The following is a 24,900-nucleotide window of genomic DNA, read 5'->3' on the forward strand; positions in this document are numbered from 1 at the left end:
AGTACTAAAGTTCTTTTTTTAAATTTTATTTAGCAAGTCCTCTTGTCAAGGGGAACACCCAATTGGGGCAGAACTCATTCAGTAAGCCTTTCTGGGGATGAGCTCCCTGTTGACTCCCACGTTAGTAACAGACGCAGAGTGCAGGAGGGCGGGGAAAGCTCAGTCTGCGTGTGTTTCAGAGCTCACGATAGCAGTTTTGGCAGGAGCAAGCTGAAGTAGGAAGGGCCGAGGCTGAGATGATGAGGCGGTTTCCTGGGATGTGCAGCAACCCTGCATCTCTGTTCCCTCCGTGCTGCCTTTGCTGTTGCCCTGGCAGTCACCGTTGCTGCCCGGGCTATTCCCAGAGCCTGTGTTGTTGCCGAGTCTGTTATGAGTGTTTCTTCTCCCCTGCATATGCTTCACTGGCCACCAAAGTGGCCTTTCTGCCATGCCAGACAGACTCCCTGTGCTCGGGCGGCACTCCGTGTTGAATCCCTCCTTTTTGGTACATTGCAGCTAATCAGTAAACACTGGCTGCATGAGCGAATGGATTTTGGAAACAGTGTACCTGCAATGTGAAGTGTCCAGGGCCCGATTTTAAAGGAGAGCAAATAAAAAAGAATTTGATCTTTGTGAAAATAATAATTATCCTAGCACAATAGCCTCCATGTTTAAACATAAGGAATACATCAGAAGTTCTAGGATTAATGTTTTCCAAAGTTTTGTTTGTGATGGGGACTGCATACAGCTCTTGGAGTGCAACACGGGGCACTTACTTGAAAGATTTGCTGTTGTGATGGATCCTGTGACTTGTGCTCTGACCAAGAGGGTGTGACAAGTAAGGCTATTTCTGCCCAGAAGCTACAAGTGGAAGACTCTTCCTCTTTCATTGTATTTTTTAGCATTGCTGCTGTTAGGAATGATGTTCTCACAACTCTAGTAAATTTCCCAGGAATTTACTCCATAGGGATAGAAGGCCAGGAATGTAGTCCTGGCTCTTTGCTCTGTTAAAAAAAAAAACTGTATTGAGCCTCATTTTATTCACCTGAGCTCAGAACAGTATTCCCACTGGCCTATGCCAGCCCTTCATTAGTTAAAGGATGTAAATAAAACTTAATAGAATAATACTTATGAGGGTAATTCAAAAAATTCATGGAGAAATGGAATTAAAATAAGTTTATTTTGGTGCAGGAAACTTTGAAATCCATGCATAAAGAGGGGTCTTTAAGAAGCTCATTGAAAATGAATATTGTGCAGAGTTGAGTTTTTTGCACCAAAATAAACTTACTTTTACTTCTGTTTTTCCATGGGCTTTTTGAAGCCCCCCTGTGTTTGTGGTGTAGGGCTTTGCTTTTGTTCTTTTCCCCTTTATCTGACCTCACTGGCTGTGGCCAGTTTCCCAGCTGTTGTTATCAGACATCCCATGCAGTTGCCCAAAGTTGATGTGACTGCCTGCTCTGAGGGGCATTTCAGTGACACATGCTAAAGATGGGATGGAGCAATTATCAAATCTCTTTGAGGCCCCTTTCCTTGACTGCTTTGTGTTCACTTCTTTTGGGGGCAGTGTTAATTTTCATGGTTGTTTATATAAATGGCAATTTAAGTTGCTAGAATAAGTGGGTGCTCAAATGAAAGTTTAACTTTTCTTCCCTTTGCTGAATGTATTTCACTGTGGTATGTTTTGTCTCTCTCTCTCTCTCACACACACACACACACACACACGGCTTCAGTAGCCACTCAGTTCAGTTTTCCTAAAATGCTTAAATGATGGGCTAAATGTTGAAGCTTGATGATGTATGCTAATAGTATGTTCATTTATCTCATGTGTTAGCACTGTATCTCCTCTGTTATCTCATATATTAGCACTATAACTAAAGTTCTTTTGATTTTTTTAATGAGGAGAGGTGACTTATTGGGTTGTTGGTTTAGGGAAGGCTTAATTAAAGAGAGGGGATTTGCGTTAGGTCTTGAAAGTTGGAAATCAGTACATCATGTTGAGATGAAAAGGATGTCCAGTGAAAAAAGAGACAGCAAAGGCAAGGGCATCTGAGTTCAGAAAGTAAGTGGGTGAATTTATTTGCAGTGTAAAGCAGAACAAGAGCCTCTTCGGGTTATTGATATGTTGCACCCTTACTGTGGTTTAGAAGCAATGAGCTAACGTATTTGAAGGGAGAGCATAGATTGGGAAAGAGATTGGGAATGGAAAGGAACGCTCTATGCACAGATCTTTCATGTACAAAATCTGAAGGAATCTGCAAAAATTCTGTTAAAACTTAAGCACTAGTTCAGTAAGGTGGCAGGATGTAAGATCAATGTCTGGCAGCCAGTTCTATTTCTTCTCCTTTCTTTTCTTAAGGTTTATTTATTTATTTGTAAGGCAGAGTGGCAGACAATAGATAGAGAAAGAGAGAAAGAGACCTTCCATCCACTGGTTCACTTCCCAAATGGCCACAACAGCCGGAGCTGGGCCAGGTTGAAGCCATGATCCCGGAACTCCATTTTGATCTCCCATATGAATGGCAGGGGCATAAGCACTTGGCTCATCTTCCCACTGATTTCCCAGGCACATTAGCAGGGAGTTGGATTGAAAGTGGAGCTGCCAAGACTCGAACCTGTGCTCATAAGGAATGCTAGCATTGTAGGTAGTAGCTTAGCCCACTGCACCACAACACTGGCCCCTGGTTGTATCTTTGTTTGCTAGGAATGAATGATCTACAAATAAAAAATATTAAAATGCTAGCAATTCCACTGTTAATAGTACCAAAAGAATGAAATACTAAGGCAGAAGAGTAAAAGTAATGCAAAATTTTTACATTTAAAACTACAAGGGGCTGGTACTGTGGTGTAGCAGGTCAGGCTGCCGCCTGCAGTGCCAGCATCCCATATGGGTGCCAGTTCGGGTCCTGGCTGCTCCACTTCTGATCTGTCTCTCTGCTGTGGCCTGGGAAAGTGGTGGAAGATGGCCCAAGTCCTTGGACCCCTGCACCCACTAGGAGACCCAGAGGAAGCTTCTGGCTCCTGACTTTGGATCGGCACAGCTCCGGCCGTTGCGGCCACCTGGGGAGTGAACCAGAAGATGGAAGACCTCTCTTTTTTGCCTCTCCTTCTTTCTCTGTGTAACTCTGACTTTCAAGTAAATAAATAAATCTTAAAAAAAAATAAACTACACGACAATTGGATATCTACATAGGAAGGAATGACACTGGTTCAAATGTAAGAAGAGACAACACTATAAAACCTTTAGAAGAAAATATAATAGGAATGAGTGTTTGTGACCTTGAATACGACACCATAAGCACAAGCAACCTAGGAGAAAATGATTATTTATTATTATTATTTAGATTTTATCAAGATTAAAATCTTTTATGTTTCAACAGACACCATCAGTTAAATGAAAAGACAGTCCACATAATGGGAGAAAATATTTGCAAAGTACATATCTGATAAAGAACTTCTGTATAAACATATAAAGAATTCTTACAGCTCAGTAATAAGACAAATAGGCCGATTATAGACTGGGCAAAGGATCTGAATAGACATAGCCCTGAAGAGTCACACATGGCCAGTAAACACGTGACAACATGCTCAGCATGGTTAGCCATTAGGGAAATGCAGAGAAGGACCTCAGTGCGATGCCACTTAATACTTTTGAGAATGGCTGTAATAGTGAGGATGGGTGACAGTGGGGCCCTTAAAACATGAAAGAGAAATTTATCACATGACCCAGAAATTCCACTCCCAAGATAATTGAGAATATGTTTAGATGCAATAACTTGTGTACAAATTTGATATTCATAGTAGCCAAGAAGTGGAAACAATCCAAATACCCATCAACTGATAGATAAATGGATAAAGAAGATGTGCTGTTTCTTTCTTTCTTTTCTTTTTTTTTTTTTTTTTTTTTGACAAGCAGAGTGGATAGTGAGAGAGAGAGACAGAGAGAAAGATCTTCCTTTTTGCCGTTGGTTCACCCTCCAATGGCCACTGCGGCTGGCGCACTGCGGCCAGCGCATCGCGCTGATCCGAAGCCAGGAGCCAGGTGCTTCTCCTGGTCTCCCAAGCGGGTGCAGGGCCCAAGCACTTGGGCCATCCTCCACTGCCTTCCTGAGCCACAGCAGAGAGCTGGACTGGAAGAGGGGCAACTCCGGCACCCCAACCGGGACTAGAACCCGGTGTGCCGGCGCCACAAGGCGGAGGATTAGCCTGTTGAGCCACGGCGCTGGCCAAGATGTGCTGTTTCTATACCATGGAATATTTGGGGATAAGGAATGCAATTCTCATACATGAGCAAACCTTGAAAACATTGGGCTAAGTAAAAGAAACACGACTGATTGCCATGTGTTGTATGACTGCATTTGTACAAATTGTCCAGGATGTATGTATCCATGGAGACAGATGGTAGTTGCAGGGGAAATGGGAGTAACTGCTAATGGATGCGTTTCTTTCTGGGGGCGATGAAAATGTTCTAGAATTAGGCAGTGGTGAGGGTTTTACAATTTTGTGAATATTCCAAAAACCACTGAATGGCAAAAGCAGAAAAAATTAAAAGTCCTGTTACATTCTTTCCTGAAAAATTTAGATAGATGTCAATATGCCACCCTAGGAAGAAGGATCGCTGTTGTTTTTATCTGTGTTCCTTTTCAAAACCAGGGTTTGCAGGTTGCTATCTCTTCAGATTTCAGCAAGTTGTGGGGGAAAGGGCTTCAAAAAGTTCACAGAAAAAATGAAATTAAAAGATACTGTAAATTGCCCATTAACTTTCTGAAGCCACTTTTAATTTTATTAGTATGTCTTGTGGAGGTATTAAAAACACTGCTACCACAAAGAAGAGCTTCTTAAATTCCATCAATACTTGATTCAAATTTAGTTTTAAGAACATTTCAGATTTTTTAAATAATGGAATATGAAACCATATATACTCTCAGATGTCTTACTGTTTATCAAATTTTAACACAATATGGGGTATTATGTGTTACCAAATTGCCATACTTGATACATGCCTTGGAGTCAAGTCTTTCATGCCAATTCAGAGTGTGTGTTCAGATATTTATCAAATATTTTACTAACTGGGAAGGTTGTAGTTCTGTGCTGGGTTAAAAATAGCAAATTTCCTCTTAAAATGAAAACGAGTACACTGTGTTCCCAGTGTACGTGAGATTTTCTTGATACAAAGAAACCTAAACTCTGTTCAGAAAGAGACTGGATACTGAGACTGCTATGATATGACTTTAACTGTTATCCAGAGGTCCCCAATTCCAGTTTTTTGTTCCATCAGAATGTCTCCATTCTCAGTTTTCACTGTCATTTTAATAGGGAAATGTTGCATATTTGAACTGTTATGATCAATATATTATAGCAAATACATGCTAATTTAATATTGTTATTCTCTACTTAATATATTGGGGTTCTGCATAAGATACCACTGACGTTTTATGAATTGGTGATCTCACATATACGTGAAATCTGAAAAAGTCAAACTCATTCAGGTTGTGGTACAGTGGGTCAAGCCAGCTTCTTGGGATGTCCTCATCACATATTGGAGTGCCAGTTCCAGTCTCGTGTACTCTGCTTCTGATTCAGCTTCCTGCTATTGCACCTGGGAAGGCAGCAGAAGATGGCCTAAGTACTTTGGCTTCTGCCACCACATGGGAGACTTGGGTGGAGTTCCTGGCTCCTGGTTGTCGCAGACATAATTGGGTTGAGCCAGGAGATAGATCTCTCTCTGTTTCTGACACACAAATGTGCGCATACACACACACACACACACACACACTCCTTTCTTCCTTTTTCTCCCTTTCAAGAAGATGAAAATAAGGGCCAGTGCCATGGCTCAGTTGGCTAATCCTCTGCCTGTGGCGCTGGCACCTGGGTTCTAGTCCCAGTTGGGATGCCAGGTACTAGTCCTGGTTGCTCCTCTTCTAGTCCAGCTCTCTGCTGTGGCCCGGGAGGGCAGTAGAGGATGGCCCAAGTGCTTGGGTCCCTGCACCCGCATGGGAGACTGGGAGGAAACACCTAGCTCCTGGCTTCGGATTGGTGCTGCATGCAGGCCGCAGCGGCCATTAGGGGAGTGAACCAATGGAAGGAAGACCTTTCTCTCTCTCATTGTCTATAACTCTACCTGTCAAAAAAAAAAAAAAAAAAGATGAAAATAAATAAAATTTTTAAAAAATTAAGCAGAGAATAGAATATTGGTTTTCAGGGGCTGGGGATAGGGTTTGGGAAAATTTGTTGGTCGAAGGGCACACAATTTCAGTTAGACAAGGAATAAATTCAGATCTATACAACAGGGTAACTATATTGATAACTAATAATAATGTATACATGAAAATTGCTAACAGATTTTCAATGTAAGTATTTGAGGTTATGAATATGTTTAGCTTGATTTAGCGTTTCCACAATAGTTTTTATGCAATTGGGATCCTGGAGATTTTTCTCAACATGTCAAGTTTCCTGTTTTATTTTGGCTTCACTCTCATTCTTCAAGGATGTTTTGAAAGCATCATTTTTTCCACAGATATCCAACAGTGAAGGGAAGAATTCTGACTGAAAAAATGTTTACTAACTTTAAAAAGACTGTCTCTTTTTTCTGAGGTTCTGTGTTAGAGATTGCACTGCACAAACATCGTTGGCTAGATCATAAGACTATTTGATGTTATGCCCAATATCACTGTTTTAGGTGCTACTTTGGAAATCACTGGTATTGGGAATGTGATAGGTGTCCTTATTTTAATCTCTTCAGGCACATGCTAATGGGTGGGATCATATCAGGAGCAGAGTAAACGTGGCCTGTGTCATAGGTTGCCTCCTCTGCTGGAGCTTTGGTGATCCCGCTCCAGTAGGCTCGGCAGAAAGACCCGCTGCATGGCTGTGAGAACTATGTGTTCTAGGGTGGGAGGGAGGAGAAAGTGAAGGAATCAAATAAGTAAGTGTTCCTGAATGTCTAATCTGTGTGATATTTACTGACACGCACTGAACCCTGCTGTTCAAAAACAAGCCACCTGTCTGTTCTCTTCTCGTCCTAGGTGATCATGGAGGAAGCACTTTACTCCCGTCAAATGTCACAAATGAATTTCCAGAATATGGGACCATGGAGGAGGGTGGTGAGGGCCTAAGAGCCTCCCTGGAGCTTGATGCAGAGTCTCTGCCATGCCGGGCAGTAGGCCAGCAAGGCGTCCAGCGGCCTGCTGGCCCCTATGCCGGGCCCGACAGTGTTATAGGACCAAAAGGTGTCAGAGAGGCCCCTTCTCAAAGTCACCTCAAGGAACAAAGTTTACAGCCCATTGACTCTTTGATTTCAGCTCTGAAAGCCACAGAAGCCAGAATAGTTTCAGAAACATTACAGGCTACAAAGGTACTGGACAAAGATGCTGTTTCTAGCTTTTCAGTTCAGCAGGTGGAACAAGAGCTGGACAGTGGCAGCCGTAAAACACAGAGAGCCAGTGAGCCCCTTACTGCTGGCCAGGAAAACACACGAGATATACCTCTTCCAGCTGAAGAAACAGGTGAGGAAAATTTGTATTTGAGCATCCAGGAGGACCTGGCTGCACTGTTAACTGGAGAAACTCAGGCTGTGCTTCCCCAGATAACCAGTAATGGGAGCAAAGGGGCTGTCTGTGTGCAGGAGCCAGCCTGTCCTGTGTCCTGCATGGGGGGGCACACAGCGACCCGCAGTTCTGTCCACGGTGTTGGTTTCTTGAAAGAGCAAAGGTCTGATCTTGGGAGAGAGCACCCAGGGAGATGTGATCATAGCAGCTCTACAGGACGCCCGGGCCGGACCAAGCATGTGGAATTTCATGGTGTAGAGATACTGTGGACGGGTGAGAGGAGGGAGACCCAGCACCCTACAGATACGGAGACATCACTGGAAAGAAGAGCCTCCCTTGAGAGCAAAGCGTTTTCCAAAGCGCCCAGCCATCTCCCCCCGTCCGCTGGTTTGCGTAGCTCCACTGGTCTGCCTGAGAGTCGGCGGGCTGAATCCTGGAGAGCTCCTGGAGAGAGGCCTGCCACCAGCTCGGGGACATTTTCCCCTGTGCCTCTCCTGGAGAGTGGAGAGGATGAAGTCTTCCTGAAGGAAAACAGACACCCTCTGGAGAAAGACAAGGACAGGTGAGCTCCCGGTGCGGCCTGCTGTCTGTTGTGCCTGGTGCGTGTGCTAGAAAACCATGGTTGTGTGCTTGAGGAGAACTTGGCTCACAGCACACTGGATCCTGTCAGCCTAGAATCAAAGAGAAGTTGCTGTAAGCTAGGCCCTTCTTATTTTCCTTGTGAAGGGCCGGCGCCGTGGCTCAACAGGCTAATCCTCCGCCCAATGGCGCCGGCACACCAGGTTCTAGTCCCGGTCGAGGCGCTGGATTCTATCCCGGTTGCCCCTCTTCCAGGCCAGCTCTCTGCTATGGCCTGGGAGTGCAGTGGAGGATGGCCCAAGTGCTTGGGCCCTGCACCCCATGGGAGACCAGGAGAAGCACCTGGCTCCTGCCTTCGGATCAGCGCGGTGCGCTGGCCGCAGCGCGCCAGCCACGGCGGCCATTGGAGGGTGAACCAACGGCAATGGAAGACCTTTCTCTCTGTCTCTCTCGCTCACTGTCCACTCTGCCTGTCAAAAAAAAAAAATTAAAAAAAAAAAAAAAAAGATTCCTTGTGAGTTCCCAAGACATTAGAAAGATGTTATAAAGTTGTCCCTGAGGCACAGGCCAGGAAGACATTGGAGAGGGACTGAACGCCAAATGCTGTGAATCCATTTCCGACATTTTGTTGATTTGACAGGTTTCAAGTTTTCCAGCACCAAGGTAACTAAGACATTCTATACTTTTCTTTAGTAATATGAAAAGTCTAGGGCCCTTTGACATGCAACCTGAATGTAGTCATTCTAGCCTAACTTAGGCATTTCGTTGGGGTGCAGCACCAGTGCCTGCAGGACATACATTCTTGTATGAACGCAGTCTGCGTTTGAGCCCACTTAATCTCTGACGATTAAAAGGCCATCTCACAAGGTCCAGTGTTCCATGGTATTCACATATGAATCCCTTCTTCACAAAAGTTTCTGATTTATAAGTAAACTTGTCATCCTATATTATGCTTTGGCCTTTGTCTACATTTCTGACATCTTCTAGCTCTGAGGCTGGATAAACGGGAGACAAGACTCATCTTTCCTTAGGCCTGTGATCATAGTCTGACCACACAGTTCCCTTCAGCGAAGTCATTTGTTGTGCATTATACTTTGAATTTGTACCATCTTTTCTTCTGTCAGTTTGCATGACTGTACGTTTTATAGTTTATACAGGAGAACATCTGTGTCAAGGCTGAGGGTTTTGTTTTTTGTTTGGTGTATAAAAATGCCTTTTCCTCTACTGTAGGGGTGGGGAACATTTTTTTCTGCCAAGGGCCATTTGGATATTTATAACATCATTCATAGGCCAGACAAAATCATCAACTTAAAAATTGGATTTATTGAATTTCCAGTCCTGCCTGCGGTTGCCTTGGCAGGGCCAGACCAAATTGCGGGCCGGATGTTCCCCACCCCTGCTCTACAGCTAACAAAGCCGCTAAGGATGATGCTTCTTTAGGGTGACTAATGGGACCCCCTACTCCCAACACAAAAAGTCTCCAGTCTCCCTTGATACTATGGCATGTGGCTCAGTGTTTATATTCCCACTGGGATGTGTAGTCTTGCTGTTGTTCAGATTGTTAATTCATTCCTAGTTTCAAACCCCACCCCTACCTCCTTTCTTCCCACACATATTTCTTGATTGTACACTGTGTCCTTGATGCTGCTAGATGCTGGGCACGTAGGAATGTTCAGAGCAGATGTGGGTTGTGACCACTGTCCTATGGAGTTTACTGCTGCAGACCAACATGGACCACATAAACACACAGGTAGTGTAGACCACAGTTGTGCTGGGTATGTGCAGGGGAAGAGCAGTGACTGGAGCAGAGGCTAATTCGGCTGATGGCCTGAGCAAGTCCTTTCTGTGGAAAGGTAACTAAGTGGAGACTGAGGGATGAATACGAGTGACCCAGGACGAGGAGGAGAGGAAGAGAGTCCCAGGCAGAGGGAGCAGCTGATTCCCCAGCTCTGTTGTAGGAAGCACAGGAGGCTGGGGACTACACCGTGCATAAGGAGCAGGGGAGAGTTAGGGAAGAGCATCTGCACAGGAACTTCCCGTTTCATTCCAAGAAGCCAGTAAGAGGTGTAAGCCAGACTAGCGTTTGGTGTATGGTCGGCCTTCAGTAACTTAAAAATCACAGGGCAGCGTTGAACGTGAATTCTGGTAATACCTAGGAATATGGATACTTACAGGGAATCCCTGTTTCTGTTGTATGTCTGTTTATGGAATTGGAAGCTCAGAAAGCTTAAGTAAATTTGTCGAAGTGATAGAGCTAATAAATCTTCAGGTTCATGTGTCAGAATGAATACCTCCCCCTGTATATTAACTTGTAAGTTGTTTCTCATTCTCGTGGTTTAGGGTAGCCTTGCAGCAAGCATGTCAGTTGGCTGTTTTTTTTTTTTTTTTTTAATTAAGTCATTGGTGGTCTAATTTTGGACCTGAAATCTCTCTGCAATGCTGCTTTATGGTCAGGAGGGGGCAGCCCTGGACTCAAATATAGTCATCCTCCTGAGGGTGTTTGGTTTGACTTAAGTCAGAAAGTATTAATAGATGGATGAAAGTTCAGTGTATTTTTACTGGGTGTTTCCTATATCAAGCTCACATGATATGTTTGCCTGCCTCTTTTATAATTAAGGATGATGGTAACAGTAAATAATTTGAATTTGTGGAACATAGTTGCCAAAAATAAATTTTTTTTCCTCAAATATTTATTAGGCTAGAGATATTCACACACTAGGACTCTTGTTTGGAAGTTTATTATTTATAGTTTCATATACCTGTATCTGGGAATTTTTCAGCTTGAGTTTTATGTCTTTCCAAGTATGTTATGAAGACATCACCTCAATGAATACAAAAATTAGATCTATAAAATGTTATCCTTTTATATGGTTGAACAGGAAAATTAAAAAGAAACAATTAATATTGAAATTCTCCACTCTTAACTTTCCAGGACCCTTGACCAGGAGGAGCATACCAGGGGAGGAGACGATGATATTCTTGGGCCCGGATATACCGAGGACTCCACTGATGTGTACAGCTCCCAGTTTGAAACCATTTTGGACAACACTTCTTTATATTACAGTGCAGAGTCCTTGGAAACGTTATACTCAGAGCCCGACAGCTATTTCAGCTTTGAAATGCCCCTCACGCCCATGATACAGCAGCGCATCAAGGAAGGTGGCCAGTTTTTGGAAAGGACATCAGTGGGAGGACAGCAGGATGTCCTGAGTGTCTCTGCGGATGGCGGCATAGTGATGGGCCTTTCTAGTGGAATCACCAACGGGCTGAGTGATGCCAACAACTGCATCTACCTGGAAGGCACCCCCGAGATGGCTTTCTGGCAAAGGTACCAGTCCTGTTCTAATTCCATGGCAGTGGTTTTGGTGGCATTCTGTCTGTGGGAAATCTTAGTGTTGAGTACATTGTAAAAAGCATTTAGTCAGTGCCTGTGGATATAAGCAAGTGGTGTCAGTAAAAATGAACTTGGGCTTTGGGGGCAGATGGAGCACATTGTAGCCACCTGCCGAAGGTGATCTTTGTATTCCGAGGTATTTCCTAAATTTCATATGTAAGTTGGATACTGAACTGATACTTGTGGATGATGAGTAGGTGTTAGCACCAGTGATGCAGCTTCGATGGCAGTGGTATGGGGCTGTGACAAGAGCACAGAGATCTTGGCTTTGGGCTGGCCCTGCCAGTGGTTGATGACAGGGGTTTCTTCATTGTAAACTGAGGGAGTTGGGTTAGAAGGTCACCAGTCTGTGAGGTCCTGTTCTGTCTGGCTGTCTTTTTGTTCCTGAAGCAGTGGGGAAGGATCTGACTGTATGATGCTTGATCCAGCCAACACTTTGGTCAAGCCTTTAAATGTTTATTTTCTCTCTCTACTGTAGTATTTAAGTCTTTCTGGGTGATAAAATGCCTAACTCCTTAGCTTGAATGCAGCATATCTGCCACTATGGGCTCCCTGTATTTTGTGGGTTATCCAGCACCTGCGTCTTCTTCCTGCCTCACAGCCACTCCAGTTGTGGGCAGAGAATACTAAATGTTGTAAGAATTTTATGCATTAATTTTGGTATATTTTTCCATGTGAATGTGGAGGTGCTAGTAAAGACACGCTTAATGGAGATAAGCTATTTTAAAGCTGAATTTTTACAGACTCAGTGCTTTTTCTTAAAAAGTCAGTATTCATATTCTAGGTTTCCAATACACCTCTCTTTTTGAGCACTCTGCCTTGTGTTAAGCATTGTCATTGAGCAAACTCAAGACTGGCACATTCTAACACCAGAGCTGTGTATGTCCATTGTGAGGTGGATATGAATATTGGTTGCCTTAGTGGAGCACAGTGAGTGGATGAAAGGAATGCAAGGTATGAAGACACAAGACTTTGGTCTCAGTTTCTAGGCATGCCACTTATTCTCTCTGAAACCGGTTTATTTATTTACACGGTGTGGGATTTAGAGAGTTAAGATAGATGAAAGCCCCCCAGCACAGTGCCTGGTACAAACAGGGGCTTCAGTGAATGAATTGGAATTCGTTGGCTGAGAAGCTCCCAAGCAGACTTCCTGTGTGCCTGAGTGGGGGTTGTCCCTGAGAGGAGTGGGTACCTGAGAGCGCTGCAGTGTCCCTCAGCTGTGGGGAGGGTCCCTTCAGCTGAGGGGGGAGCGGCATTTCTGTCCTTTTCGTTCACTGTCATCTCTGATGACTGAATTGTGTGGAAATGCTATGGGACAGCTATGCAGTTCATTTCACTGGAATGCCTACCCAGCTTTCCAGACCAAACATCATTCAGGAGCTGGAGCATTTGGGGCTGCAAGGTTTCACTGCAGAAGCCACAGGGTGAGTTTGTAACTAAAGACGGGAGATGACCTTCAGCGAGTCAAACAGGTGAAAGGTTTATTAAATGCATGGCCTGTGCACCTGGACTGGAAGTTGTCATCGTTTGGGCCAACAGCTGTTGGTGTGTACAGTTAAGTAGGTGAGAGAGTGCTCGTTCGGGCTGTAGTATTTTGGCATCTCAGAGTTAGATATCCTTCAGGTAGTCTCAAGGTTAAGTGTCAGCTGCACCACCTGCATGGTTGAACGATGAGGTCCAGCGCTGCCATAAACGTTGAGACTCTAGTGTGGCAAAGATGAGCCTGCCCAAGTTCTTTCCCAGCTCTGTGCGACCCTGTACCCCTGCCTGCCGCAGGGATTCCTGGCTGGTGGCTGCCCCCTCCTCTGACTTCAGCACCACCACCGACTTAGGCAGTACAGCTTGGCAGGCCCCCCGTTTTGTGTTCTTGGAGTTGGCATATACTAAGTGGTTATAGGTTGCAGGTGAAAGAGTTTTGTTTTGGAATGTCTGTTTCTATTCAGGGTTTTAAAAAGTAGGGCTGGCTACTGGAAAACTTCATGTTTTTTTTTTTTTTTTTTTTTTTTTTACCCTCTTCTGCCAATTTTGGTGCTTTGGGGAAGTTGTATTAGTGTTGCAGGTTGAAGAATGATGACGTCCCCCGGGTTGAAGGAGGCCTGGGATGACCTTATTTCATAATGAGGAATCCGTGTCCCAGTTTGGTGGTGTGACACCTGACTCTGGTGACAGATCCTGTGCCAGAATCAAGTTGCGTGACTCCTGGACCAGGTAAATTCTCTGCTCTAGGCTGCCTGGTCTCTAAGGTAGTTATTTTTTTATCTGACTTCTCATAAGTCTGTTTTCAAGACACTGTATTTCTGAATGTAGAGCAGGTGGTGGTGGTTGTTGGTATGTGTGTTCACTTTGAGGAAAAATTTACCAACATAATAATACACATATGTCCATACATTTTTAAAGCAATCAATGAGCTGCCTTTTAACCTTTCTTCCGCATTACAGCATCCCTCTGCAGCGGTCAGGAAGCGGACATAGCATTATTATTGAGTGTATTAAGGAAAGACAGACTGGGTCGTTGACTACAGCAGTCAACGCCGTAGACTGGGGGCCAACGTGTTAGAATCCAAGAAAAGTTTTTCCAATTTAATTAATAAATGTGGTGTTTACAAAGGCAAACTGATAAATAACACCAGCATACATACCTAACATTCCCTGTCTGTTCACTGGCTTCTCCCTGGGAGGGGTCTGGGGTGGGGACCCTGAGCTAGGCAGATAGGAAATGGGAAGATGAGACTCCTTAGCTCTCCCTAATTATGCATCTCTGATATTCAGTGGATAAGGACCAAGGAGGTAAGCCCATCCCTACTGAGGTATTGATTTTAATGTATAAAATGCTCCTTGTCAGCTAATTATATCAACTAGTCAAATATAGCCCCTAGGTTTTACTTGTTTGGTAAACATGTTGTCTCATAATAAGCTAGGTGAAGGAAAGGAATTGTTGGTGTTGTAATTTTCCAGAGAAGGGAACTGAGGCACTGAGGGACGAGTCGTCGCCTGAGGTCACGTGGATGGTAGGTGGCACCCAGAGCTTGAGCCCAGGTAGTCTGGCTCCAGAGCCCAAGCTGAAACTGAGTGGTACTGATTGGGCCCTCACCTCATTTGCACGTATGATTCCATGATAGTGTCTAGAATAGGACTGAATATTGTAAGGCAAACAAAAATATGTGTTTGTTCTGGTGTTGTCTAGATGTATTTTCATATCCTGTTCTGTTTTTAATCAGTTGCCTCTACTTTGTCATTACCGACGATTTCAGTGGCAGTGTTTGACCGTGGTTTATGTGAACACAGGGTGACCTTGTTCTCTGTTGTGCTGCCTCTTTTAAAGAAGTGTGGAGATGATTGGGAAGGTGATGAGGATCTTGTGGCACTTTGGCAAATCGGGAACACCTTCCCATCTTTGCTCTGGTGGCCAGAGGGAGCCGCCTCTCCCTGCAGCTCTTCCCCACCAAGTACTCTTCCAAATCTGTGCTATTCCAGGATTAGGGTGGGAAGCACATTTTAGAAAAGTTCCTGTCTCACTGTTTGTAAAGTATTCTGTGTCTTTGTGATATGAAGTAGTTCACTCTTTGGGAAGTAGAAAAGCCTCTTAAAATCCCTGAATCAACCCGCACTGGAATGAATTGTTGCAGGTGCTCTGGCTGTGCTTGCCCAGGCGCTGCTGTCAGCGGGAACCAGCGCACCCTGTGGATGAAGGAACCAAGAGGAGCATCTCGCGCTTTGGGGTCCAGCCACAGAGCACTCAAGCTGATGGGGGCTCAGCGGTGCTGTGTGAAGTCCAGTCACATGGCTCCCAAATTAGAAAGGATGATTAGAGACTCACAGTTAGACGTGTTCTAATGGGTTCCTTTGTGTCCGGGTGCTTCTCCCTCGCTGGCCTGTCAGCTGATGACCACAGCTCCAATCAGTAAGTTCTGACCTGAAGACCGTGAGGCACAAACGTTGTCATTGTGACCATTAACAGAGCAGAACAGCGTCTATTTCTGTTGTGCCTGGGTTTGGACAGGGAGAAGAGAGATGGCAAATGCAGTGATACGGCAGGGACATCTTTGTGGTTTTCTGAACTATGTGAAACTGCTTTCTAAAACTGCCCCTTTCGTGTAATGGATATATTTTCTATCTCAGCTTGCTAGTTTTTCTTCGAGACAGTGCCTAGGAAACATAGGCGTCAGGAGGAGGTGAATTGTATCTGCGTGCAGCTGGTGTGCCTGAGTGAGGGGTGGGTGTGAGCTCTTCCCTGCCTGAATCGCTGCCTTTTGCGCCTTGGAGTCCTGGCGTTTGGAACTCTCCCCTTTCTTCCTCCCTTGTTCTCTTTTCTTGGGGTCTCTGCTTGGGAAGAAGTCACTTGAAATAACAGTAATATGGACAGTTTGTTGAAGTATAATTGCAAAATTTTTTCCAGTACTCCGATTTAAAACTGAAGGCATTTTAGAGTACAAATATTAAGATATGAAAATAATGTGATGTTGGTTAAGCTAGTGGCAGGGGGAAGTATTTGGACCTTGTGAAGTTGTGAGAGACCGCCTGCCCTGGAGCCCCGCTGCCACTGCCTCCTGATTTCTCCAGGGGTTTAGCATTTGTTCTATAAAAATAGAGATTCTTCAGTCTCCTCTTTCTGGCTTCCTGGAGTAGTTGCACTGGTGGATTTTTTTTTTAAACCACAAAGGAGTTCCTACTCAGTGATGAGGGCCAGGGCCCTGCTAGGTCCCGAGCCAGTCATACCTGGGTTGCAGGCCTGCGCTGGTTACTTAGGTGTGTCATGGTGAGGAAGGAATAAAACCTGGAGCCTCTGCAGGTGTAAAGTGGAATGTTAATGCCTGTAAAGGGAGAAGGAGCCAGTGAGGTTAATCAAATGGGGAAACAAACACAAAGGAAACCAAGTAGCCAAACAGCGTCTGACCCCAGAGGAGTGGGTGAAGTGAGTGAACGTGGGTGCCAGCCACGGCAGAGCTGTGGACACAGTCCTCTGCTGCTGCTCCGGAGCCTCAGCCTCGGCGCTGCCGGGGCCTGCTCTTCCCAGGACTGCACTCTCTGAGACACCTGTTTTGGACTCCCAGAAACCTCCCTCCCTTTTTATAAAGTGCAGTGTCCTGTGGTGGGGTGGGGTGGGGTGCCAGGGTAGTCTTGGGCAGGTCGTTTCCATTCATGCAACTTTTGGGGAAATGGAAACAAGCTTACCCATCACTTCACAGTTTGTTGGGAGAATTTGCTAAATTCGAGTTTGTGAGAGTTCATTTTAGTCCCATAATAGGTTTTGCAGTAGTCTGAGTATCGTCCAGGGAATAATAAGAGAATAGCTGAGAGATGCCTGGTGTAAAGAGGAAAAAAAGGCACAAGGACTTGGTGAATGTTTGAGTAGAGCTGTCCCTCCTTATCCACAAGGAACCTCACATCCAGATCCCAGCATGCACCAGTGAATCCCTCTTGTAAAATGGCATAGTATTTGGCCGGCGCCGTGGCTCAGTAGGCTAATCCTCCGCCTTGCGGCGCCGGCACACCGGGTTCTAGTCCCGGTCGGGGCACCAGATCCTGTCCCGGTTGCCCCTCTTCCAGGCCAGCTCTCTGCTGTGGCCTGGGAAGGCAGTGGAGGATGGCCCAAGTCCTTGGGCCCTGCACCCCATGGGAGACCATGGCTCCTGCCATCGGAACAGCATAGCGCGCCAGCCGCGGCGGCCATTGGAGGGTGAACCAACGGCAAAAAGGAAGACCTTTCTCTCTGTCTCCCTCTACTGTCCACTCTACCTGTCAAAATTTAAAAAAAAAAAAAATGGCATAGTATTTGCATTTAACCTACACACATGCACATTCTCCTGTGTGCTCCTGTGTGCCTTGTAAGCAGTTGTTATCCTGTATTATTTATGGAACAATGAAAAGGAACAAAGCCTGTACGTGTTCATCAGAAGCGTAATCTTTGTTTTCAAATATTGAAGCCATGGATGTGTAGCCAGCAGGTTGGAGGGCTCGCTGTGCAGGTCACGTTGGGCTGAGGCAACCTGGTGAGACCTCAAGCATGGGCGACTTCCCGCACCAAGAAACAATAAACAGGAGTTGGGAGGAGACAGGGTTGGTAGGGAGTCAGCTTTAAACTGGTAGAATTTGAAGAGAGGGAAGGGTCATTCAGTTCACTCAGGGTTGATGGGAACGTGGGGTTTAATGTCACTGGAGAGACTGTGGAGCCCCGCCCCAGCCTGTTAGAGGTGAGATTGCCGCTGTGATGGCTGGCACACAGCACTGGAGTGCTGCTTATGTGGCCTTCAGACTCCGGGCAGCTCCTCTGTGCTTGCCTGCCTTCTCAGCAGGGGCATCAGCAGGGGCCCAGTGTAAGGGCACAGTGCTCTGACTGCTGCTGTCTGTGCTGCTGGCCCTGGGTAACCCTGGCTCAGCGCCTTGGGCTCCCCGGACTTGTTGGGTGCCTCTTGTGTAAACTGGTGAAGACTTCAGGAAATGGTCCATGACTGGAAATAGCCCGAGGCTTTCTAATTCTGTGGCTGAATCCTTCAGATAAACAAAGGCAGTTCCCTGAGTGTTGGTGGAAGAGCACAGTGCAGTACTGGCTCCTTGGATGATCTTTAATCAAATGAGACTGTGAACGATGGATGACCTTGGAAATGTGGTTGATGGCAAGGAAAACCATGGCTCTAAAGGAAAGCTTGGCTGGTGGATAATATTTTAATTGGTTGGGATGATGCAGCCATCATTGATCAATGCAGCATTTAAAGAAAGCGGTACTGTTCTTCTCAGGTGATTGTTACACTTTCAGGGGTGCGAAACGCTCACTAGAATCCGATGAGCAAGGGAACAGGAAGCAGAGTGAGACAGTCTTGCTCGTGGGGGAGCAGATGTGTGTTTGTGATGAGGCGAATGATCCTCAGGGGTCTGGAAAAGTGAGCATTTCTGCCATGAACCTAGAAATGGTTTCTTGTGTTGTCGCTGGTGGGATCATAAGGTGTCTGTCTCTTCTAGAAATACAGAAATTGATGGAGTTTTCCTGCTAGGAAGTGGTACGATTTAGTGACAAAGAAAGTTAAAAACTTAGGCCACGCTGCTTTGGTTGATGTTTTAGTGAATTCTCTCTCAACCTCGTATTTCTTACTTGGGAAAAGGGATTATAATTTACCTGTACTTAATGAGTACTCAGTAAAAGTTAGCTGTTGTCATCCGTAATAACAGTGTCTTCAAAGTTACCAGAAATAGCTGGACTGTGGCAAGCTGCGCTTAAGGTGCTGTGTGTGTGTGCTCTCATAGTTCTGACAGCCTTAGATTACTTGGAGGTGAGGAGTTTTAATGGTGGTTTGTTTTATTGTCTTTATGATTACTCTATTTAACAGTCTCACCTCACCATGAGCAGGGTAATATTTTCTTGCCAAGAGTAATATTATAACATCTTTAGTGTAGAGAACATAAGAGGCATTGAATAATTGTTATTGTGAAACACAGGCATGAAAGTTCATGCTGGTCACTCATGCTTTAGGATTCATTGTATAAGGCTATGTTAGACATAGACGTAAGTCCTCGGCCTTCCCCAGTGTTAGTAACGGGACTCAGAGGACCTCTGGCACAGTGACCAGCTCATCCTGGGAGCTCAGCTTTTGTGGAATGAAGACTTTCACGAGCAGCTGCTTGTAGGTGATGAGATCGCAGATACTTAAGGACGTGGCCTGGAGAGCCAGGCTGGGAGGTTTGGAGACTGGGTCCACCTTGGGCATGGGGGTGACATGGCAGCTCTCATGGAAGTGTTGCACTTTGAGGTGGGCTTCGAATAACGGGGTGGGCCTGTGTAGGTGGTTGTGGGGGAGTGAGGAAGGAGGACCCTCTAGGTAAAGGGAGCCACACTGCAGCGGAGTAGCGCATCTGCATGGATTTGGAGAACTGAGAGTTGGCAGTGGAGAGAGATACTAATACTAACCCTTGCTCCCTGTTCTGCTCGTCTTTGAGGGACTGCTCTGCTCAAAATGGTAGCCAGTGTGCAGTTGAGATTTCAGAAATTCTGTAGGATTTTAGACAGACTAGAAAGTGTAAAAATTAGTAAACACCTGTGACCTCACCCTCCCACTTAGGAAAACATTTCGATGAATTACAAACTCCTGTGATGTCTCTCTGGTCCTATTCTTCTCTTTGCCTCCCTAGGCTGTGACCTGTTGCTATTTGTCATTCCTATGTGGGTGTGTGTACATAAGCACTCTACAGAATTGTTTCAGATGTTTTTGAACTTTTTATAAATGCTATATTCTTGTTTCCTTTTGTAATGCTTTTTTGTTGCTCAACATTTGAAATTCATTTCTATTGACTCATAAGACTCTAGTTTAAGCTCAGTTTACCTGCTGTCTAGTAGTGATACAAATATACTGTAACTTATTTTCCCATTTTTCTATTATGAGTGTTTTGACTGTGTTTTCTGTTTTTGTTATCTCAAGTAGCATGGCAAAGTGACATATTCTTATGTGACCTGTGCACATTTAGAATTCTGTAGGTTAGGTATTTACATGTGTATGTGTATATGTTATAACTGTGTATGTGTGTGTGTATATAAATAAAATCACTTCCTGATAGTATGCTCATTTTCTGGTGAGCCAGGGCATTCTTGAATGGGCATATTATGTTCTTCTGAGTGCAAATACTTGCATCTACTTCTTTTATAAAGTAACTTTCAGTCCTTCCCTCCTGATCCTCAGGATTACCATAACCAAAATAGCCAAAGCCCAAAAGAAAAGCACGGAAAAGCCAATGATGTGAGTAAACCGGTCTCCTTTCACTTTAGACGCCGATGCAGACTCGGGCATCCATTGGTCGGGTCTGGCGGCTGTGGCTGCTCTCTGATCCCAACTCCTGTGGCTCCAGAGTGTGGGACACGCCTGCCCCTGGCAGTTGTTGCCTGTCTGACAGCTGTGAGAGTGCCCTGTCCACTTCTGGCCATCTGCAGCGGGGTCTGAACAACAGGACAATGGATATTTTACATCAACTGTGGCAAACGAGCAGAAACAAAGCTAGAAATGCAACTAGGAAAGCACGAGCCACGCGAGATGAAGTGTGACTTGAACATGACTGAATTTTGTATGACTTAGTGGATTAGATCCGTTTTCTTGGCTATTTCTGTCATTTGTTTAGGGCTAGAATATGTGTGCTGGGGAAATTGTGGTCTTCAAAAACAGTACTTCGAACACTTTTGTGCTACTAAAGAAAAGCATTGCTTAAGTCACTTTCTCTTTTTGAATGATGTTGGACACACATCTTTTTTTCCCCCTTAAACAGCAACCACTCCAAATAAACCCAGACGGCTTGCCTTTTCCTGCTGTTGTCAGCTTGCTCCTGGCTTTTAAAGAGTTAAGCTGGAGGTTTATGAGGTCATGTGTGACTTCACTGGATCTGGACTTTTGAAGCAGGTCTTTTGGAGGGAGGCTGCCTGTTGAGAGGGGCGGCTGGAAAGGGGGGAGTCCTCCTTCAACTTCTTCCCAGTTCCCCCTCAGCCCCGAGGGAGGGATGCAGTGGCATTCTGGGAGAATGTCCCTGCGGAGCCCCAGGGGGAGCAGTTTGTGCTCACAAGGGAAGCAGCGTTAGAAGTCCGTTAAGAGGACTCCTGCAGAAGATGAAAGTTTGCTGAGCAGATGGAACAGGGGAATGCTGTCTGGATCCGGGATGAATTTATGGGCAGACTGTGCTGACGGAGGTAACTGGAATTCTGTTTATTGGCTTTGTCTGGTCCTGGGCAGTCGCTGTGGTTATAGACAGTTCCTTGGATTTTAAAATATTTCATTTCTGATGAGAAACATTGTAAGGAGAAGTTAGGGAGAAACTTAGGAAAGTGAAAACTCATTTATATTACTTGTAAAATAAGTATGATAAAAATGGAGGAGTGTGTTCATTACTGAGTCTGTCGTGTTTGGGCAGGATGAGATTTTTCCCTAGACGGAGTTGTTTGGCTCCCTGAGGTGGTCAGACATGGCTTGATGCTCTCAGACTCGACATGCCCTTTCTGCTACCCTTTGTGGAACTTTATCTAGGCATTGGAAGGTTACTAACTTGAGCTTTGGGGTTGGAGTTCACTTAGACTCTTGCCTACAGTTGCCATTCTTAATTCAGTGTGTCACTGCTCTGAGAGGGGAGTTGGCTGTGCTGTTAGTATTGAATAGCTATAGTCCTAGAATTCAGCATCAGGGTTGCAACTTCAGAGGCTAACAGTTACCTAATGAGAAGAAGGACAAGAGTGCTTTTCCAGAGCTGAGGGGATTTCAGTTCAAGTAGTTTACATCTAGGAAGGTCTTTTTCTGTTTTCACATTCGAAGTGCAGCTCACCAGCACGGTCACTGATGGTGAAGGGGACATAAACCTAGTCCATCAATGCTATGTCCTCTCTTGAGATGCTTGGGATGAAAGGATTCTTGAACACCCAAGACCTAGTGAGAACCCACTGCTTGAGCTTCCAGGGTAGTCAGCTGGTTATAGCAGGTTTGTATGTATGTCATGGTTAAGCTGGCCTTCATACCTTGATTATAATAAGACCTAAAGTTCGTCTTTCTAGTCGTTTATAACACAATTTGTCTTACTAGACTTTCAGCATGCAAATTAACTTCCTTTATTTGCATATTGTGTTTCATAGCTTTAATAATAAAGGACAAAGAGAATACTTGAAAAGAAAAACAGCATAAAGCATATTCTGTGGAAGGCGTATATTTACTGGCTGTGGGACTGGACTTAGGAGTCATAGTCCCATCAGTTTGTTTTACCTCTGCTTTTTATTGTTTGATCTCTAGTACTTACTTAACTACTGCTGAAGTTCAGTGTCTTTGTACAAGAAACACAGGTCATAATAGTGCCTAACATGAGGGCTGGTGGTTGTGAGGATGCCTAAGGCAGAGTGCGTGGGAAGCATTTACCATAGTATTCTTTGCACTAATAAATCTCAATAAACATTTAGTGCTAGTAAGTTTAACTTGTGCTTTTTTTAAAAAAAGATTTATTTATTTTTATTTTAAAGGGAGAGTGACAGAGAGAGAGGAAGAGACAGAGAAGAAAGATTTTCCACTCACTAATTCAACCACGCACACCCTCCCCCACCATGCCTACAACATCCAGGGCTAGTTTGGGCAGAAGCCAGGAGCCCAGAGTTCCATCCAGTTCTCATGCTTGAGCGGCAGGAACTCAGGTACCTGGCCTATCATCTGCTGCCTCCCAGGAAGCTGGGTCAGAACCATGGAGTAGCTAGGACTCAAACCTAGCACTCCAGTGTGGGATGCTAGGGTCCTAAGCAGTGGCTGAACTTGCTGTGCCTCAGTGCCTGCCCCTTCATTGTGCTTCTTTCTTCAGGCACCTGAGAGGACTCAACTGTTAGAGAATGGCAGTAATGCCTGGGGAGTTGTCACTGAGCTCACACTGTAAACATGGCCGGGCTTCTTTGTGGCAAGTTCCCAGGTAGCATCTCTGCTCCCACCCAGTCAGTCATCACTCACATGCAGCCTTCGTGGCAAGGAGGGCTGGGAGAGAAAGATGGTAGACTAATGCAAATTTATCAACCTGTTGTGAAAACACCTCTGTGCACAGCAGCTTCATCATCTTTGAATATGGAGACAGCATTGTATGCACATAGATCTCCCAGGTGATATGTAACTAACTCACATGAGAAATAAACCCAAAAGGATTGCCAGAGACTGGCCGTTGCTCCTCCTTTCCAAACTAGCTGTTTGGCTATCCTGTGCCCGCCAGTGGTGGCTTCTTTCCCAGGGCTTCTCTGTGCTTCCAGCTGGATCCTTTCTGTCTTGCACCCTGGGAGTGGTGGAGCTCCTCTGAGTGTCTGTTTCTGAGGTGGAATACTATGTTTTTTTCCACGATTGTTAAGATGAAATGAGTTAATATATGTGAAAATGCCTAGCACAAAGTGAATACTAAACACAATTTTTGCTTCAAAAATTGCTCTATTTCTTCTTTTACAGTGAAGGGAAATTTCCATGCAATTTATAAACCACTCTGTACTGTGTTACACTTTATAAGGTCTCACGTCTGGATCGGTGTGTTTAAAGCTTTTGTTTAAATAGTTTTCTTGTGTTCCTAGCTGATGCCATGCAGTGTGTTTCTTTTTTTGCCTTTATAACTTTCCAGTGTAAGCTATAATCCTTCCAGCAGTTAAGTTTGATCTCGTTTTCAAAAGTATTATGAAAGGAACATGGTGCCAGTGGTAAAAATTCCATTGACGTCCCTTCAGCCTTGCTCTCCAGAAGGAGCCTCCACAGTGGTTTCTAGCGAGTGTTTGTGAAGCAGTCTGCACAGTTTTCAGGGACGCTCTTGGAAGCTGCCTTGCTGGCCCAGGGAGTTTGTCAGGTTAGCAGGCCCTTGCGCAGCTCAGCTCCTCTCCAGCTCCACAGACCACAGGGTTGGAGAGTGTGGGAGCTTCCTGGAAGGGAACTGCCCTGCACAGCTGGCTTGTGTCACTGAGAGCCAGTTGCCCCGACTGACAGCTCCAGCTCCAGCTCCAGCCACACCACGGTGGGTCATGTGACCAGCCCAGAGCTCCTCAGGACAGCCGAGGACTCAGTCCCCTCAGCAGAGGGGTGGGGATCTGAACCTGCTCTGACCCTTACTCAGTCCCCAAGTTCTGGTGAGGCAGGGCCAGTTTTGGGTTCCAGCAAGGATTTTAGTCATTGTTTAGCCGCCTGAGGGTGTGGTTCAGTCAGCCCTTTGGTCTACTGTTGTGTTTGGCTTCTTGTCATTAGCAACACAGGGTGGAGAGAATGTAGGGGAAGGTGTGCTGACTATGGAGTTGGGAGATGTGGACTCAACTTCCAGCCCTGCTGTTCACCAGCTGTGACCTTGGGTAAGACTTCTTTAGTCCTCAATTTCTTTACTTGAAAAACAAACGATTGTGAGAGTGAAATAAAATATTGCATGGGAAGGTGCAAATTTTTTTTTCTAAGATTTATTTCTTGGAAAGGCGGCGGGGGGGGGGGGGGGGGGGCTATCCACTGGCTCACTCCCCAAATGGCTGCAATGGCCAGTGCCAGACTGATCTGAATCCGGAGCCAGGAGCCTTCTCCAGGTCTCCATGTGGGACTTGGGCCATCCTCCACTGCTGTCCCAGGTACATCGGCAGGGAGCTGGATCGGAAGAGGAACATTCAGGACTTGAACCGGAGCCTGTAAAGGATGCTGGCACCATAGGCAGCAGCTTTACCTGCTGCACCCAGTGTTGGCCCTCAAGTGCATGATTCTTAAATACAAGAGGGTTTAGCATAATCATACAATCATGTAGTTAAAACTGCTTTTTATAAGAACCCGAGAAAAAGCAGGAGGCACTTTCTTTTCAGTATAGGAATAAGATACTACGAAATTGGCCATTTTTGCTTTGATGGGGTTTATTCTGATTCCCTTTTGCCAGATTCTAGGATAGATAACATAGTGCCCTAGGGATTTTTGTTTGTTTATCT

General features: G+C 45.2%; 1 protein-coding gene across 3 annotated transcripts in view; it reads left to right on the forward strand.

The window, feature by feature from the left end:
• PSD3 (pleckstrin and Sec7 domain containing 3) overlaps positions 1-24,900 on the forward strand; it is a 611,013-nt gene that overhangs the window by 225,125 nt on the left and 360,988 nt on the right. For 2 of the 3 annotated variants that reach the window (XM_062199432.1, XM_062199434.1), the window contains exons 3-4: positions 7,002-8,085; positions 11,035-11,430. In XM_062199432.1, the coding sequence (XP_062055416.1) occupies positions 7,002-8,085; positions 11,035-11,430 (1,480 nt within the window). Of the gene's footprint in view, positions 1-7,001; positions 8,086-11,034; positions 11,431-20,886; positions 21,154-24,900 lie in introns of those variants that run through there. The other variant, XM_062199435.1, reaches the window with a different exon arrangement.

Source organism: Lepus europaeus, chromosome 8 (genome assembly GCF_033115175.1).
Source record: "Lepus europaeus isolate LE1 chromosome 8, mLepTim1.pri, whole genome shotgun sequence".
Classification (NCBI taxonomy): domain Eukaryota; kingdom Metazoa; phylum Chordata; class Mammalia; order Lagomorpha; family Leporidae; genus Lepus; species Lepus europaeus.